General features: G+C 45.2%; 3 protein-coding genes across 3 annotated transcripts in view; 1 reads left to right on the forward strand and 2 right to left on the reverse strand.

The window, feature by feature from the left end:
• The first annotated feature begins 64 nt into the window (after nucleotides 1-64).
• Nucleotides 65-2,021, forward strand: LOC129837999 (ribonuclease P protein subunit p38-like). Its single transcript, XM_055904617.1, has 2 exons — nucleotides 65-269; nucleotides 826-2,021. The coding sequence occupies exon 2, from the start codon at nucleotides 832-834 to the stop codon at nucleotides 1,699-1,701; it is 870 nt and encodes a 289-aa protein (XP_055760592.1). The 5' UTR covers nucleotides 65-269; nucleotides 826-831; the 3' UTR covers nucleotides 1,702-2,021.
• LOC129837997 (glycylpeptide N-tetradecanoyltransferase 2-like) lies at nucleotides 1,856-11,412 on the reverse strand. Its single transcript, XM_055904616.1, has 12 exons — nucleotides 11,242-11,412; nucleotides 10,297-10,414; nucleotides 9,864-10,005; nucleotides 7,480-7,598; nucleotides 7,286-7,377; nucleotides 6,862-6,978; nucleotides 6,165-6,335; nucleotides 5,925-6,033; nucleotides 5,587-5,757; nucleotides 4,564-4,731; nucleotides 4,338-4,475; nucleotides 1,856-4,146 (listed from the first exon to the last, which is right to left on the reverse strand). The coding sequence occupies exons 1-12, from the start codon at nucleotides 11,364-11,366 to the stop codon at nucleotides 4,126-4,128; spliced, it is 1,491 nt and encodes a 496-aa protein (XP_055760591.1). The 5' UTR covers nucleotides 11,367-11,412; the 3' UTR covers nucleotides 1,856-4,125.
• A 3,735-nt stretch (nucleotides 11,413-15,147) lies between these two features.
• LOC129838001 (protein FAM171A1-like) overlaps nucleotides 15,148-18,876 on the reverse strand; it is a 48,444-nt gene continuing 44,715 nt past the window's right edge. The window contains exon 9 of the mRNA XM_055904622.1: nucleotides 15,148-18,639. Coding sequence (XP_055760597.1) covers nucleotides 17,056-18,639 — 1,584 coding nt within the window. The 3' untranslated portion in view covers nucleotides 15,148-17,055. The remainder of the gene's footprint in view (nucleotides 18,640-18,876) is intronic.

The following is an 18,876-nucleotide window of genomic DNA, read 5'->3' on the forward strand; positions in this document are numbered from 1 at the left end:
GTGGTAGCATCCAGTGGTTCTGATGGGTCATATGGTTTGTAGCTAGTGTTATTACATAGCTTTGGTTTTTCTTAGTAAATTGTCAATATAATATTAGAAGATTGTTTGGTGGCCTTTTGCTCGCGGCCAAATAGATTATGCGCGTTTGAGGGGCGTGGCTCTGTTGAAACGTCATCAACCGCAGACATACAATATGGCTGCGCCCATGGACACAGCACATTAGTTGTGTGCACTGACCTACAACTGCTTTTTTTATTGTTAGAATTGAGGTAAAAACCCCACGGCTGTGGGTATTTAAGTAACTATGGCAGTTTGTCAGCTCGATATGTTTAATTTAGGTTTGTTTGCTAACTTGTTAAAACTACTCGCTATATCTATGCTGGGAAATGTGTCTGTCGCTGAATAACTAGTTAGCCAGCTAGCTCGCTAAGTGATGTGTAGTAGTGATTGAGGGGAAACATTGTTACAGGGCAAACTTACTACCTTTACATACAGGTTAGAGGACCACAGTACAGAGCCCTTATTTTACTTTATCTGACGATGTAATCTGATTCCAGATCTACCCTCATAGCCAAAGGCTGTAGTGATACGTTTTGTTTTTTTCTTGTTAGTTTTTATGGCAAAGGTTGTACTGTGCGAACAGGGTTTAAGCCCCACCCCAGCATCATCCCTCAATCACTACTGTGAATTAACATTCAAGGAGTCTACCCCACAGAACTAGAACAATAGAATATATTATATTTATATGCTACCCTGCTGGTAAATGTGATAACATATGGGAGTTGAGTCAGCAGTTCATGTGAATTCCTCCTGTCTTCACTCCAGATAAAGATGGCCACTCCAGGCAAAGTGTCGAAAAAGGAGCGGAAGACGCAGATCCCAGCTAAGACGTCCCTGAACTCCCCCTACAGACTGCAATGGAGCCCGCTGCAGAGTGATGATGCACACTTCATCCTGGACACTCTGAAGAGCAAACTGTCAGCAACTGGCCTGGAAAAGAAAGAGGTGAAAGGGTTTCGACAGTGGGGGAAAGAGAGAAATAAGAACCCACCTACAGGACATGACTCGGTAGCTGAGCCCCCACAGATACTCCTCGACACTGTAACACCGGAACGTCCTGTTAAACCCAGAGAGCAAGGCTGGACTGATGTAGCTGCTAGGAGGCAGCTGGCCATCGGCATCAACGAGGTCACCAAGGCTCTGGAGAGGAACCAGCTCCGGCTGGTGCTCGTGTGTAAGTCGGTCAAACCGCCACACATGACGAGCCACCTGATAGCGCTGTGCCGGACGCGGGGCGTGGCGGCATGCCAGGTGCCGCGTCTCAGTGAGAGTGTGGCGGGACTGCTGGGGCTGAAGTGCGTCCTGGCACTGGGATTCAGACAAGGGGACAGGAACGAGGATGGGACGTTCTCCGACACTGTGGAAGCCATTGTACCCAGAGTGCCTGCTCTGCAGGTTGCCTGGATACCATGCGCTCCCAGTGAAACAGGTGCAACATTTGAGGGGCAGGAGGAAGAGGGAACAGCTGAGGGGCAAATGGAGGTGGGAAAGGGAGAGGAGACAAGAGGCCAAAAACGGAAAATTGAAGACATTTCTCCAGATGTTACAGAATGTCCATCCTGCGTACTTCAGCCTCTTAAAGTGAAAAAGATTATCCCGAACCCCTCTAAAATACGGAAACCAAAGACTAAGAAAAAGTAGAAGCAATTTATGTACAAAAGATGACATGAAACGGTAGTGTAGGCAGCCCTGGATGCTGATTGGAGGTGGAGGTCTCTGCTGCCAATCTGGAGGAAACACTCCCAAAATCCCATGGAAAACTTAAATGAAATAAATTAGACAGCACACTCAGATGTATCTTTTAAAGTCTAGATGAGTTTATTCCATCATGCTGGTATAGCTTGCGTGAGTATTTGAAACATTCAGTATTTGGATGAGAGGTCCTGTCTAAACGCTGCTGGTTCTAATTCCTCATTTCTTTTACAGCCTGCCAAGGAGTTCAATAAAAATACTGTTTTTCAGTTAGAGAAAGGTGTGTCATTTCAAAACTACACATTTTGATAGTATATATATTTTTAAAAAACATCTTAAATAAGGCAAGGACTTTGGGTGCTCTCACTAGGGGTATCTGCATTGTATCAAAAACTGTCTCATGCTCAAATTCAAACAAGTTGAAGTATACATCCACAACAGACCCAACACCCTGGAACTAATAAACACATGGCTGACTCAGATTCACAGTTTTGGGGATCAGTTCTATTTCAGCCATCTTTATTTGGATGCCCAGTGTTCTGTGCCATTGACATAGGTCGTCTTCCCTTGCTCAGACGTTGCGAGCCACGTCATTGGCTGTGCCGTCGGGCACCAGAATGCTATAACATGGTTAGCTGATACGCAAAATACCTATCCAGGCATTGTAAGATCTGGCATGTATCAGCACTGTCTGAGCAGAGGAACCTGACCATTACCTTGGTTTGGGCACAGCCCCAGATGCAGACCACGTTCACAGAGCCACACCTCAGAAACACTAACAGCAAGTAACTCCCCACGAGGGCAGCGTAAGAATGAGAACTATACACCTGCTCTTTCCATGACAAACTGACTTGGTGAAAGCTATGATCCCTTATTGATGGAACTTGTAAATCAGCTTCAATCAGTGTAGATGGTGAGGAGACAGGTTAAAGACAGTTTTAAGCCTTGAGACATGGATTGCGTATGTGTGCCATTCAGAGGGTGAATGGGCAAGACAAAAGATTTAACTTTGAACAGGGTATGGTAGTAGGTGCCAGGGGCACCGGTTTAAGTGTCAGGAACTGCAACGCTGCTGGGTTTTTCTCTCTCAACAGTTTCCTTTGTCTATCAAGAATGGTCCCCTACCCAAAGGACATTTAGCCAACTTGACACAACTGTGGGAAGCATTGGAGTCAACATGGGCCAGCATCCCTGTGGACCGCTTTTGACACCTTGCAAAGTCCATGTCCCAACGATTGAGGCTGTTCTGAGGGCGAAAGGGGCTGCAACTCAATATTAGGAAGGTGTTCCTAATGTTTTGTACATTGTATTTTCCCCCATGTACACAATCTTCTCATTGACAGGAACACGTGTATATCTAACTGTAGTAACCATGACAACATCAGCAAACAGAACAGCTGTTTTCTCTCATCACAGGTTCCTTCATGTGCTGGATCATACACACAGCGCTGCCTGATACTCCAACCCAGTACCTTTATTTATAGGTAAAGATGCCGGTTTGATTAAGGGGTTTTAACAAATACTGACAGACATGGGAGGAATGGTGACAGAACACACAACATATAAGCACAATCCTAAATATCAGAATTGTGCCCGGGGAAAAAAATTGGGACATTTTTTAAAATAATGTTAGCTGCACAAACACTTTTTTTTAAAAACTATTACAGTTTTAAAATTATAAAATTCCCATCCTGCATTTTATGTTGCTCAAACACTCAGATATTGAAAAACCTAAACACACAAAACAGAAATAATCGATATATAAAATGCACCTAGGGTTGTTAAGGAGCCTTTCCCTCAGTTAAGAACTTAAGATTTGTGCTTCAAATACATTCTTCCTCAAAAATCCCTAGAATCCCCTCCTAACCGTTCATAGGAACACCAAAGTCAATAACATCTACGCTAGTTGAATCTTTCCTCTCCCACCCCCCATATCCCACACTACAGGAATAAATATGTTCTGGCATTAAATGTACAGGTTACTACATTTCTGCACTGTCCAACAAACACAGTTACCAATGCACCTTTTTGAATAAAACAAGAAAAACATTTTGGACGCAAGTCTTCCTTCTCTTCATGTAGTGTGTGTGTACTGTACAAGAGTCTGTCTCAGGCAGAGCATGACTTCACATTCATGATGTTGATGGTTAAAAAGAGTTCTCAGTTCCGGGTGAGCAGAGAGAATGTTCTCCATGATAAAAATGATCCAGGAGAGATGCTCAAAGTGATGCACACCTCCCGATCACTTTGATTGGTTGATTGTTGTCATTGTCTTCTTCTAGTTTGGGACTACCTGTGTGTCCAGGTAGAGCGATGTTAGGGGTCAAAGAAGACCTTTGACCTCTGAGTGTGTAGCAGTCACAGACAGACTAGTTATTGAAGAACAAGGCCAACCTTGAAACAGAGCGACCGAGATAGAAACATAATTAGAATTATGACTGATTTCCCATTATGAAGTCCTTCCACTATTTTCACAGCACACCCAGGAATACACCCCACCTTGTTGACACACACACACACACACACACACACACACACACACACACACACACACACACACACACACACACACACACACGCCTCACCATGTCGGGGTCCATGGGGGGACATTTCCAGTTAAAAAGGTAATACTGCAGGTTGCCGTCTCCGATGCCAAATTTGAGCTTCTCCAGAAATACCTTGTTCTCCATCAGGTCCAGAGCATTAAACACATCAAAGCCTTTCTGTGGGACAAACAAACACCATTTAGATGGACGTGATCGTCGTTGTGTTGAACCTTTGTATTTATGTTGGAAAGAGTGTGTGCAGTACCAGTTTGGCCAGTATGAGAGTGTCATTCATCAGGTCCAGTAGTGGAGTGTGTGTGTGAACGCTGTAGAAGGAGTAAGCAGCCTTTAGACTTCTGTGCTGTGGATGGTGCATCACTGTGGAGGGCAGGGTGTAGAAACTAGTGAAGTCTGTCAACACACCACCGGCACCCTGAGGGTAAACACAGAATAGCAAATTAAAAGTACTCAGATGTCAGTATCTAATTATATTGAACAAAAATATAAATGCAACAATTTTACTGAGTTACAGTGCATATAAGGAAATCAGTCAATTTAAATAAATTCCTTATGCCCTAATCTATGGATTTCACATGATTGGGCAAGGGCGCAGCCATAGGCCCACCCACTGGGAAGCCAGGGCCAGCCAATCAGAGTTTTTCCCCACAAAAGGGCTTTATTATAGACAGAAATACTCCTCAGTTTCATCAACTGTCCGTGTGGCTGGTCTCAGACGATCCCTGAGGTGAAGAAGCCGAATGTGGAAGTCCTGGGCTGGCGTGGTTACACGTGGTCTGCGGTTGTGAGGCCAAATTCTCTAAAACGACGTTGGAGGTGGCTTATGGTAGAGAAATTAACATAAAATTATCTGGCAACAGCTCTGGCGGACATTCCTGCAGTCAGCATGCCAATTGCACACTCCCTCAAAACTTGGACATCTGTGGCCTTGTGTTGTGTGACAAAACTGCACCTTTTAGAGTGGCCTTATATTGTCCCCAGCGCAAGGTGCACCTGTGTAATGATCATGCCGTTTAATCAGCTTCTTGATATGCTACACCTGTTAGGTGGATGGATTATCTTGGCAAAGGAGAAATACTCTCTAACAGGGATGTAGACAAGTTGGGCACAATATGAGAGAAATAAGCTTTTTGTGAGTATGGAACATTTCTGTGATCTTTAATTTCAGCTCATGAAAAATGGAACAAACACTTAACATGTTGCGTTTATATTTTTGTTCAGTATCACCATCTAATTATCTAATTGAACAAACAAAAAGACAGACCCTTACCTCCACTACAAATGTGTCTATGATGTTGTCCTGAGGGAGGAACCAGTGTGCCACTTCCTCCTCGCACATAGAGGGCGCCAGCTGGAAACGTCTCATGTGTTTCTGCAGCAGCTCCGTCACCTGACGCACATCACGCCTCTCCATCGCTCGCAAGCCTGGGGTCTTAGTGCTCTACAGAGCCGGAGAGAAAGGGGAGTTATACACATACACCCAACATCACACAGGCCTGTAAACATAAAGCAAAGTTTATTAGCCCCGTCAGCTGGGGGAAAAGTGTCTTGCTCAGTGTAGGAGAGATGTGATAGATGGTGGACGTGTAACATTGTGTGTGTTCTTACGTCTGGTAGTCGGTACAGTTTCATGGTTCTCTGCAGCGTCATGTTTCTGCTCAGGTGAGAGAATTTCACCTCCACCAGCTTCCTGGGGTTCAGAGAACGATGCCAGTACCTGTTCACAAAACACAACACTCCTGTTACATACTCTAGTTACAGTCAACTTACTACAGTTAGGCAACTTAAGTTATGCATTCTATGTATTCTCATTATGTTAGGACAAATTCATGAATTGTGTCTGTGTACCTGCAGGTAGACACAGGTTTGGGAAGTACCACTCCTGCCGTGTAGACAGCCTGGAATATACCCTCCAAGTTAACCCTTCGCGTGATCTCCCGGATCAGAACTGGAGCCACACGCTTTGAACGCAATTTCTTATGAACACACAGGAAGTTGATCTCAACCATTTTCTTTAAGCTGGAGAGAGGGAGAGAGAGAGAGACAGGGAGAGGGAGAGAGAGAGAGAGAGAGATGGAGAGAGAGAGAGGGAGAGAGGGAGAGGGAGAGAGAGGGAGAGAGACAGAGAGAAGGAGGAAAACGTGTGCATCAAGTTCAGCACTGACATGCACCTGTCCACGACGTTGTTGATGTGTGTCCGCTGGGGGGTTAGAGCGCGTGGGGGGTTAGGGCGCGTGGGGGGTTAGGGCGCGTGGGGGGTTAGGGCGCGTGGGGGGTTAGAGCGCGTGGGGGGTTAGAGCGCGTGGGGGGTTAGAGCGCGTGGGGGGTTAGAGCGCGTGGGGGGTTAGAGCGCGTGGGGGGTTAGAGCGCGTGGGGGGTTAGAGCGCGTGGGGGGTTAGAGCGCGTGGGGGGTTAGAGCGCGTGTGGGGTTAGAGCGCGTGTGGGGTTAGAGCGTGTGGGGTTAGAGCGTGTGGGGTTAGAGCGTGTGGGGTTAGAGCGTGTGGGGTTAGAGCGTGTGTGGTTAGAGCGTGTGTGTGTGACTCACGTGTCGTAGATGTGGATATCAGCAGGAATGGCACTGATGAAACCAACCAGTTTCTTATTGGAGGAAACCCTCACCCCACAATGCCACTGGGGCAACCAGCCTGGAGGACGCAACGCCCTGAGAGAGAGAGAAAGAGAGAGAGAAAGAAAGAAGAGGAGAGAGAAAGAAGAGGAGAGAGAAAAAGAGAAAGAGGAGAAGGTGAGAGAGAAGGAGAAGGAGAGATAAGGGGAGAGAGGAGGAGAGAGAAAGAGGAGAAGGTGAGAGAGGGGGAGAGGAGAAGAGAGAAAGAGGAGAAGGTGAGAGAAAGGAGAAGGAGAGAGAGGGTGAGAGAGGAGGAGAGAAAAATAAGGAAGCAGAGTAGTTTAGATAGAGGCCAAACACACAGACAGTTTAACAATCTAAGTAGAGGATGGATTTGACTTACCATTTGAGAAAGCTGGGTGAGTAATCAAATCTAAACATGTTGTCATCATCCTCCACATAGTTCTCATTCAACAAGGTGTACAACTCCTTCAGCTGAGAGAAAGAGAGTCTTAGTAAAGTCTTCCGACTGCACGACTTTGATATCTGGTGGCAATGAATGTAAACTGTTTAACACAAAGAAACATACACACTCACCACATCAGCGTTGCTGAGGTCCAGAGTGTCCCACATAAAGCCCTGTGGTAGAGAGTAGGGCACCTGTCTGATGTTGTCCATGTCAGCCTCCATGGGCCCATGGCTGGTTACAACCTCATCTGCCAAAACACAGCCAGCCAATCACAACCAACCAGCCAGCCAGCCAATCACAACCAACCAGCCAGCCAGCCAATCACAACCAACCAGCCAGCCAGCCAATCACAACCAACCAGCCAGCCAGCCAATCACAACCAACCAGCCAGCCAGCCAATCACAACCAGGGGACTTGAGGATATACAGCCATTGTGTTTTCTTACTATAAGAATGTGCTCAACTTTCTCTGGTTGTGGGAGTACTGTATCTGTACACATTTACAGGGCCTATAAAAAGTTTACACCAGCTTGAACTTTTTTTGCGTTACAAAGTGATCTTGAAATAGATTTGTCTTTTTTTGTCATTGATCTATACAAAATACTCAAAATTCTACACATTTTTACAAATGAATAAACATTTTATACTTAAATAGTCTTTTCAGGCCCCTTGTTTAGGCAAGCCTCAATTAGTTCAGAAGTAAAATGTGGCTTAACAAATCACATACATTATATGGACTTACTCTGTGAAATAATAGGGGTTGACATGATTTTTGAATGACTACTCCTTCCTCTGTCCCCCATACATAAAACATCTGTAAGGTCCCTCAGTGAAGTATTGAACTTCAAGCACAGATTCAAATACAAAGACCAGCAAACTTTTTGAAAGCATCATAAAGAAGGGCAGTGATTGATAGATGGGTAACAATAACAAATCAGACATTAAATATATCTTTAAGCATGGTCAAGTTAATAATTATGCTGTGGATGATGTATTAAACCACCCAGACACATCAAAGATGCAGCAGTCCTTAACTGAGTTGCAGGACAGGAAGGAAACTGCTTAGGGATGTCACCATGAGGCCATTGGTGATTTTAAAACAGCTATAGAGTTCAATGGCTGTGATGGGAGAAAACTGAGGATGGATCAACAACATTGCAGTGACTCGACAATAATGACCTAAATGACAGAGTGAAAAGAAAAATACAAAATACAAATATTCCAAAACATGCATATATGTATGCAACAAGGCACTAAAGTAATACTGCTAAAAAAACACATCAAAGGGACACACTTTTTGGCCTAAATGCAAAGTCTAATGTTTGGGGCAAATTCAACACTGAGTAACTGCCTCCTTATTTTCAAGCATGCGTCATGGTATGGGTATACTTGACATGGGCAAAGACTTCCGTTTCTTTTCATACTGAAAAACTCAGGAGGGAACTAAGCCCAGGCAAAATCCTAGAGGAAAACCTGCTTCAATCTGCTTTACACCAGACACTGGGAAAGGAATTCATCTTTCAGCAGGACAATAACCAACAACACAAAGCCAAATCTACACTGGCATTAATTACCAAGAAGACAGTGAATGTTCCTGAGTGGCCAAGATAGATTTTCAAGCAGATTTAGGTCAAAACTATGTCAAGACTTGAAAATTTCTGTCTAGCCATGACCCCTAACACCTTGACAGAACTTGAAAAATGTTGAAAATAAAATGGGCAAATATTGCACAATACTGGTGTGCAAAGCTCTTATGAGACTTACCCAAGAAGACTCACAGCTGTAAATCGCTGCCAAAGGTGTTTCTAACATGTATTGACTCAGGGGACTGAATACTAATCTAATCAAAGTATATTAGTATTCAATTTTTTCAGCCCGCCTGGTGTTCAACATTCCCAAGTTCTCCCCCGTCACCCCACTGGCTTCCAGTCGAACCTCGCATCCACTACAAGACCATGGTACATGTCTACGGGGCAGCAAGAGGAACTACCTCTCCTTACCGTCAGGCTATGCTCAAACCCTACACCCCAACCCGAGCACTCTGTTCTGCCACCTCTGGTCTCTTGTCCCTCTCACCCCACGGGAGGGCAGCTCCCACTCAGCCCAGTCCAAAATAAATGCCTCCTTACTAGCTCTGACTAAGCTGATAGTAAGTACATTTTTCCTGAAAGTAGCTATGACTGTGATATGTGGTTGTCCCACCCAACTATCTGTAGATGAATGCACTAACTGTAAGTCACTCTGGATGAAAACATCTGTTAAATGACTAAAATGTACATTTCTATGAATATATCTATATTTTAAAACATTCTTCCACTGAGTATTTAGCGTAGATCATAGACAAGAAAATCACTAATAAATCCATTTTAATCCCAATTTGTAACAAAATGTGAAGAAATCCAAGGGCGTGTAGACTTTCTATAGGCACTGTATGTGTAGTTTAGTAAAAGTGTGTGATCGAGTGTGTATGTCTCACTTACTGTGTGTGTGTGTGTGTGTGTTTCCCTACTCACTGAGTTTAGGTACTGGCTGTGTGTCCCAGAACTGGTACTTGTGTTTGGTGGCCTCATCGGTGCTCTTAGCTGGTCCCTGGCAGGACAGCAACTCCATGGCTCTCTGGATGTCCTGCAGCTTCTGCATGGGCAGCCCTGGGTTCTACACACAGGTGAGAAGGTTAGAACACACACACTCAGAGAGAGAGAGAGAGAGAGGAGAAAGGGGCAAAATCCCAAATGGACCCATTACAACCTATGCAGTTGTGGAGATCTGAGAGGATTTGATTGGTATATGAAATATGGAGTAACATCCACTTAGCCTCTCTCAGGACAAGGTGGCACTATTACAATATTGCTTAAACCTGTCAAATCCAGTCAGATCTCCACAAGTGTATAGGGCTTGATTTGGGATTGGACCAGAGCAAGAGGGGGAGAGAGAGCGGTTAGTCACCTTTATCTCCTGTGAGTCTGAGGCAGAGTCTGACTTGGCCCCTCCAGAGCTTGGCTTCTCTTTCTTTCTCTTCTGTTTCTTCTTCTTCTTCTTAGCCCCCAAGTCTCCCCCCGGACTCCTACACACACACACACAGATTTGATAGCTAGCTGGCTACATCTCTGCTCTGGAGTAAAGGTTAGCTGGTACTATTGTCATGCTGAATAATTAAAGTCAGGATAAAATGGGGCCAGATTATGCATACCCCACTTGAGTTGCCGGACATTTATAAATCCACGAGTACCGCTGTAGGCTATAGTTGGTATCCCTCCGTGGGTGTAACCGGAGCAGAGTAGCAATCACTCTGCCTAACAACGTTAGTTTACGTCTATCCTGCTGCTGTAACGTCAGAGAAGGACAGCCAAGGATATGCGCTGCTGTTAACTAGCAAATGCGCCAGCAGTATAAAACAAAATAAGCCATTTAGTTAGATAAATATCAATTTAGCTTATGTCATTCCATTGACAATTGCTTTAAATGCAAACAAGTCAATCCTACAGGCTACTCACATGCTAAACTGGCAATTTAGCTAGCTGGCCAGTTAGCTTGCAATAACTACACAACGCCTAGCACGCTGAGTCTCATTCATTCAAATGAAAAGATACTAAGCTAGCTTTCATTTATATGGCGACACTGCCATGACATCCACTAGCCAGCAGGATTATAATACACTTGCTACTCAGACGACTGAGAGGGCCATCATCACATAAAAACATTATGTGATAGAATTAACGAACAGGGCATATATGGTCATTGGTCGTAAAAACACTAATATTAGATGTATGCGCGAGCTCATTATCCAAAGAAACTCATCCACCCCCTACACAGGACCGGGCCATCGGAGCGTGGACGCGTGCTGCCCCGGACTGCTGCGTTTTGTGTCTGGTTGGTGAAGCCGAGCCTCACCCTTGCATGTGTTCATTCTCCTCCTCGTTATCGCCATCTATTCCGCAGGTGTCCTGGTCGTCCAGCTCCAGGCTCTGCTGACTGGCTGCGGACTCGCTATCTTCCGCCATCATGGATGAAAACATATATATATATATATATATATATATTTAAAAAAAATATGCTGAATGAACAGGAGACAGGGAAGGATGGGGAAAAACAGAGGTTAGTCGGAAATAGCGCCATCTAGTGGCCAATCTCCTCGCAGCACGTTTGCAGAGCAGTAGGCTAAGTTCCCAAATCACATCGAAACAAGGAGAGGTCAGTGATACATTTACATTTTACATTTAAGTCATTTACCAGACGCTCTTATCCAGAGCGACTTACAAATTGGTGCATTCACCTTATGACATCCACTACATGACCAAAAGTATGTGGACACTTGCTCATCGAACATCTTATTCCAAAAGCATGGGTATTAATATAGATTTGGTCCCCCTTTGTTGCTATAACAGCCTCTACTCTCCTGGTTTTCCACTAGATGTTGGAACATTGCTGCAGGGACTTGTTTCCATTCAGCCACAAAGGCATTAGTGAGGTTAGGCCTGGCTCGCAGTCGGTGTTCCAATTCATCCCAAAGGTGTTCGATGGGGTTGAGGTCAGGTGCCCTGTGCAGGCCAGTCAACTTCTTCCACACCAATCTCAAAACATTTCTGTATGGACCTCACTTTGTGCACGGGGCAATGTCATGCTGAAACAGGAAAGGGCCTTCCTCAAACGGTTGCCACAAAGTTTGAAGCACAGAATCGTCTAGAATGTGATTGTATGCTGTAGCGTTAAGACTTCCCTTCTCTGGAACTAAGGGGCCTAACCCGAACCATGAAAAACCACCCCAGACCCTTATTCCTTCTCCACCAAACTTTACAGTTGGCAAACATTCGGGCAGGTAGCGTTCTTCTCCTGGCATCTGCAAAACCCAGATTCGTCTGTCTTTAGAATGTGGATCACTAAGTGTGAGATTTGTATAACAAAGTCAGTCTGTAGTTTTTTTTTCAACTTAGTATAAGTTCGTTTTAAAACTATGAAGGTGTGGCATTTCTAATGAATGATTTATATTGAGTACAAGGCAAATCCATAAATTATCATCTTACGATCACTGATGACATTCTTTTATATTCATTGTGCAACAAATTCAAAATCAACACACCAATTCCTATTATCCTACAATAAAGCAGATTTGGGCCCTTGAGGACTACAGTTGGGTATCCACGCGTCTGAGATTGTTTTAAATGGTATCTGTGAAAGACAAACAATTTAGTGTAAATGGTTTACTTTCTGCTCACTTTATTGCATTAGTGAGCCCTCAAATGATACTTTAGCCTAATTTGCTACATAGGTCATCTGCCTTTTTTGCAATTATTTTCCATTGGACAAAAGATGTAACCCACAAATGTTTGCTTCGTTTTTTTTGCCAAACTAACAATGTCTTACTGTATTTAAATTATTTTATTTGATTTCAACTAACTTATGTTTTAATTTCTGCCAGATGGTGAAGCGTAATTCATCACTCCAGAGAACACGTTTCCACTGCTCCAGAGTCCAATGGCCGCGAGCTTTACACCACTCTAGCCGACGCTTGGCATTGCGCATGGTGATTTTAGGCTTGTATGCGGCTGCTCGGCCATGGAAACCCAGCTCCGGATGAACAGTTCATGTGCTGACGTTGCTTGCAGAGGCAGTTTGGAACTTGGTACTGAGTGTTGCAACCAAGGATAGACGCGCTTCAGAAATCCAGTTCTGTGAGCTTGTGTGGCCTACCACTTCGTGGCTGAGCCGTTGTTGCTCCTAGACGTTTCCACTTCACAATAACAGCACTTAGAGTTGACTGGGGCAGCTCTAGCAGGGCAGAAATGTGATGAATTCACTTGTTGGAAAGGTGGCATCCTATGACAGTGCCATGTTGAAAGTCACTGAGCTATTCAGTAAGGCCACATCTACTCATTCAAGTTTTTTGTATTTATTTTTACTATTTTCTACATTGTAGAATATTAGTTAAGACATAACTATGAAATAACATATGGAATTATGTAGTAACCCCCCAAAATTTAACAAATAAAAATATACTTTATATTTGAGATTCTTCAAAGTAGTCACCCTTTTCCTTGATGACAGCTTTGCACACTCTTGGCATTCCCTCAACCAGCTTCATGAGGAATGCTTTTCCAACAGTCTTGAAGGAGTTCCCCCATATGTTGAGCACTTGTTGGCTGCTTTTCCTTCACTCTACAGTCCAACTCTTCCCAAACAATCTCAATTGGGTTGAGGTCGGGTGATTGTGGAGGCCAGGTCATCTGATGCAGTACTCCATCACTCTCCTTGGTCAAATAGCCCTTACACAGCCTGGAGGTGTGTTTTGGGTCATTGTCCTGTTGAAAAACAAATGATAGTTTCACTAAGCGCAACCCAGATGTGATGGCGTATCGCTGCAGAATGGTGTGGTAGCCATGCTGGTCAAGTGTTCCTTGAATTCTAAATAAATCACAGACAGTGTCACCAGCAAAGCACCCCCACACCATCACACCTCCTCCATACTTCACGGTGGGATCCACACATGGAGATCATCCGTTCACCTACTCTGTCTCACAAAGACACGACGGTTGTGTTTCTTGGCCCAAGCAAGTCTCTTATTATTGGTGTCCTTTAGTAGTGGTTTCTTTGCAGCAATTAGACCAGGAAGGCCTGATTCACGCAGTCTCCTCTGAACAGTTGATGTTGAGATGTGTCTGTTACTTGAACTCTGAGGCATTTATTTGGGCTGCAATCTGAGGTGCAGTTAACTCTAATGAACTCTGGGTCTTCCTGTCCTGTGGCGGTCCTCATAAGTGCCAGTTTCATCATAGCGCTTGATGGTTTTTGCGACTGAAATGTTCCAGATTGACTGACCTTCATGTCTTAAAATAATGGACAGTTGTTTCTCTCTGCTTATTTCATCTGTTCTTGCCATAATATGGACTTGGTCTTTTACCAAATAGGGCTATCTTCTGTATACCACCCCTACCTTTTAACAAGGCACACATGTTAATGGAAATGCATTCCAGGTGACTACCTCATGAAGCTGGTTGAGATAATGCCAAGAGTGTGCAAAGCTGTCATCAAGGCAAAGGGTGGCTACTTTGAAGAATCTCAAATATAACATATTTTTATTTGTTTTTTTGGTTACTACATGATTCCATGTGTTTTGGCATCTTCACTATTATTCTACAATGTAGAAAATAGTAAAAATAAAGAAAAACCCTTGAATGAGTAGGTGTGTCAAAACTTTTGACTGGTACTGTATAGCATAGATCAAACATTTCCATCATATATTTAAAAAAATAACATCAACATTGCCACGCTATGGAGCGCGTCCGTCAGCTACTGAATTCAGGGGGAAACGGCTGAGCTGCAGGTTCTCTGGCCATTATGTCCCAATGGTGGGTTGATATGCTGCTCCCTTAAATCCACCCGTTAGTAACTGCCAACCGGGAAAGCCTTAAGGGGGGGGAGTCAGGTTCTCCCAGTCAGCAAGATGTTGATTGATTTCCTGTCTATATACAGGTCCGTCAAAAGGAGCATGAAATCTGATAAGCCTAATGGAAACGAATAGGTCAACCATAAGGGAATGAAAAGCTTTACCATAATTCGGTGTGGCTCAGTAATGTAGAACATGTAGCCATGACTACTGCTTTAGTTATCAGATACATTAACAAAAACCATAAGAGCAGAATGTGAACCATGCATCTGGATACAGTCTAATCTTGAAGCTTGCACACATTTGACGTTGATCTACAGAGGATAACTCAATTATGTTCTCCTTAATTCTACTACACCCAAACGTGCTCTATAGTCTCTAGACTAGTGCTAAACAATACACAGAAGATGCAGAAGTCCAGTTTGTCTCTTTATTCAGAATAATAAGCGTAAATTATAATACAAGCAACCAGTTAAGACATTCAGAATGGATGGAACAGTAACATACAGTACTCTCCCAGAGTGGTTACTATGGTGATGGAGTACAGAGAGAGAGAGAGAGGAAGAGGGGTCATTCACAACACTAGCTCACATGTCAACATGTAGAGGAGAGAACTATATACACTGTAATGCCTCAGATGTCATATGCTGTCACACACACACACAATCTGCAGTATATTGTCTGCACGCACAGATATGAACACTCAGGCACATGCTTGCGCAGAAAGACATGACTACAGACAGAGACGGGCCCACACACTGGCACACAGAGGCAGATGCAAAAGTCAATAAACAATCTAGCTATGGCCACACAGCATCCTCCCTTTGTGACTGAGGAAAGGAGAGAGGGGGTTACTGCATGCTGTCTGCCAGGGACAGAGGGAGGAGAGGAGAGAGGGATGAGGTAGTGGAGGGTTAGAGCTCAACAGGGCAGAGGAGAAATAAATAGCTAGCTGAACTGATCAACTGATGTGTACGAGTCAACTTGTTCAAAGGCACTTGGAAAACGAGGACGTCGATTATAGTGGTTTCCAAATCTCAGGATGCAGTTTGGTTTCAGAGAAAAGGCTTGGGTGTGTGTGTGTGTTAAAACTCTGTACTTACAGTAAGGGAAAAACACAATAAAACATATCCGAGTAGAAAATAGCATAAACATATTTTAGTAAAATAGTTTGGCAACTAAAATCAGAGTACATAACATTACAAAACAAGGCACCTCAAGCAACTGTATAAAAGTGATGCATAGCCAGCCGTTCAGAGCAAAGTATGCCGAAGTCAGTGGTTCAACACACAAAAACCTTCAAAATAAACCTCACTGGTCGAGTGCTGCAATATCAACAGTCACCAACAGAGGGGGCTGTATCCCATTATCTGATTCACCAGTCCTGTGGATGGGAAACTGAAGTTACACAAACACTAATCTAAGGTACCCTAAACGTTGGAAAATGGAAACCTAAAAAAATAACTAAACAAAATATGTTTTAGTGTCACATACACTGGATAGATGCAGCCATAGTAGTACGGAGCAAATGGAGCAAATCAGGGTTAAGTGCCTTGCTCAAGGGCACATCGACAGATTTTTCACCTTCTTGGCTTGGGTATTCGAACCAGCGATCTTTACGTTACTGGCCTACCGCTATAACCGCTAGGCTACCTGCCGCCCAAATTAAGACTTGTGGGGGGAAAACTGATCGTAGATCTGTGCCTCTGGGCAACATCTACCTGCAGCATTATACATTAGAGTAGCTTCCTTTCCTGCTGTTTGTATATCCTGTCCTAGTTACTGATCTTAAAACACTACTACTCCTTCTACCTAGACCTGCCAGTAGACATCCGCCATATTGCTTTTACTTGTCCAATGCTTTTCGGATCAGTAGACTGAGCAGATAAGACTGAGGAAAGGAGGCTGCTGCTAAGTATTGAAACACTCATTGTCTGTCTACATTATTCTACAGCCCCTTTTTGCTGACAACTAATTTACTAAAGGCATAGCAGTTGTGCATTACATGTTCTCTGACGTTGTTTAGTTTGTTTTTACTTCAGGAGTTCATCTGTATCACTCAGACAAAGTCTCTATGGCATGTCTAGTCAGTGGCCTGTTCATGTAGTGTGGGGCTATGATGAAACACAGGAAGGATTAGACATTAGAATGTATGGAGTTCCAACTGTTCCAATCGTTTCCATTCACTAAAAGTTCCATTTAGCTCCCAGTGCAGATGTCCAGATCATTCAGGAAGTACATCTATAGCTGGCCAATCCTTCTTCATATCACTCTGGGGTAGGGTGGTGGGAGGGGAACTAAGGTCATAGTTCAAGGGTCAGAGGTTATTTGAGGTTAAAGACTGCCAGTAGGGGGCGCTCCTCCCTCTTCTGCCAGGGGCTCTTCTTCTCCTCCTCTCCGTGGTCGTCAGGGGCAACAGACAATAGGGCCGCCTGGTCATCGTCAGTCCTGAAGACCACGCCGTCTGTCTCTGTGAGTGGGGGTGGAGAGGAGGAGGAGGAGGGGGAGGAGAGGGGTGAAGGAGCCTTTTCCTGTATCATCCCCTCTCCTCTGTGTTCCTCTTCCGCCTCGTCTTCCTCTCCTCTGTCCTCCTCCTCTACTTGTTGATGTTCCTGTGTGTTCTGCAACCCTGGACCTAAAGGGCTGTCCTGAGGGCTACACTCAGGAGTCTCCCCCTCCAGGTCATCCACATATACCAGCTGGGTGTAGGCCATGGCAGGAGGGCCACTCTTTGTCCTCCCCCTCTCTCTGTCTTTCTCTCTTTCCCTCTCTCCTACCTTCCTCTCTACCTCCCTCCCCCTCCGCCCTGCTCTGGGCTCATTCAGGTCCACCCCGGAGTCCAGACTTGCGTCGTTTCCGTTGACATGTCTACCACCACTGTTGTTACCATGGCTACCTCCTCCATCTGGATTCCCCTTGGCTTGCCCAGCCCGCTGCAAGTCTATGTAAGAGTGTCTGATGGCGTTAGACCGACCGTCCAATGAGACGAACCAGGCGCGCGGGTGTGTGAGGGGCTTCCCTCCCCGCAGTTCCATCAGTTTCCTCTCGGCCAATAGCGTGTCCTCGCCATTCATTTGCATAATCCCTGCCTCCCCAAGTGCTGTCGGGATAGACAGGGACTCTGATAGGCTGCTCCACTCACCTTGCCCCTCTCCTTGTCCCTGGTTGGCTGAGGTGGTAGCATAATCGGTGTGTGTTTGCCCCAGGGGCTGCTGGGAGTGTGAGGCGTTGAGCTCAGCCTGGATGGTCTCCAGGTCACTCTGCTGGTCAGTCTGTAAGAACAGGGCCTGGCCACACAGCGGGTGCTCCCCCGGCAGGCGCATGTAGTGGGCTGGGATCACCAGTGTGGGCCGGATCCTCCTGGGGTAACCGTCTCCTCCACTCAGCAGGTCCACGGAGCCACAGCACAGCAGCTGCCTGGGGAGGGAGAGGGGCAGGGAGCCCAGGTGGTCCACAGACCGGGACAGGAGGTAGTCTGGGGGTCTGCGCTCACACCCCTCCCCTCTGATAGGGGAGCAGGGCGAGGTAGCCTCACGCACACTAGTCCCGCCCTCCCCAACACCACTCAATTGACTTGCTGACGCCTGCACCTGATTTGAGGAGGAAAGTCTGTCTGGGAGCTGATTGATGGATGAGCAGATGGAGGTGTATGATTGGCGGTAGCCGGCATCCGTCCCGGTGGAGAGTGCTGACTTTAACGGGAACGTCTCCACAGACTGACGGTAGTCTCTGCTGCGCGGCGTCAGGTTGCCTAGCGACGAACCATGACGACTTCGGCTGTGGTTTCCTAGCGACATGTGACTGTGGTTGCCATGGGAGACCAGGTCATGGCGATCGTAGGAGGAGGGTTTGAGCATGGGCGTGGTCATGTTGGGTTCTGCTGTCGTAGAGACCAGCTCCAAATGAACCTAGAGATGTGATAAGGTTTTAGTGTCAGTTTCACAGACAGTAGTGCTATGCCATTATCTAACATGCTCCTCAAACAAATACACAGAACACACAGGAACAATACCATCAATACACACCAACACAAACGTGAAAAAACAACAGAATATTATAACAATGGAAAGTGCAATGGCAGTTCCAAAGTGCAGTGGCAAAGGGGAAGAGCATGTTTGTACGAAGAGACCAGTGGTCCCTGGCCT

This window comes from Salvelinus fontinalis, chromosome 38, assembly GCF_029448725.1.
Source record: "Salvelinus fontinalis isolate EN_2023a chromosome 38, ASM2944872v1, whole genome shotgun sequence".
Lineage (NCBI taxonomy): Eukaryota > Metazoa > Chordata > Actinopteri > Salmoniformes > Salmonidae > Salvelinus > Salvelinus fontinalis.

Coding starts and splice junctions, on each gene's coding strand:
- LOC129837997 (XM_055904616.1), bottom strand. CDS start 11,366: ATGTTTTCATCCATGATGGCGGAAGATAGCGAGTCCGCAGCCAGTCAG. Junction 7,599..9,863: donor ACAGCCAGTACCTAAACTCA/GTGAGTAGGGAA, acceptor GTGTTTTGGCAG/ATGAGGTTGTAACCAGCCAT. Junction 6,034..6,164: donor AAACCTGTGTCTACCTGCAG/GTACACAGACAC, acceptor TTTTGTGAACAG/GTACTGGCATCGTTCTCTGA.
- LOC129837999 (XM_055904617.1), top strand. CDS start 832: ATGGCCACTCCAGGCAAAGTGTCGAAAAAGGAGCGGAAGACGCAGATC.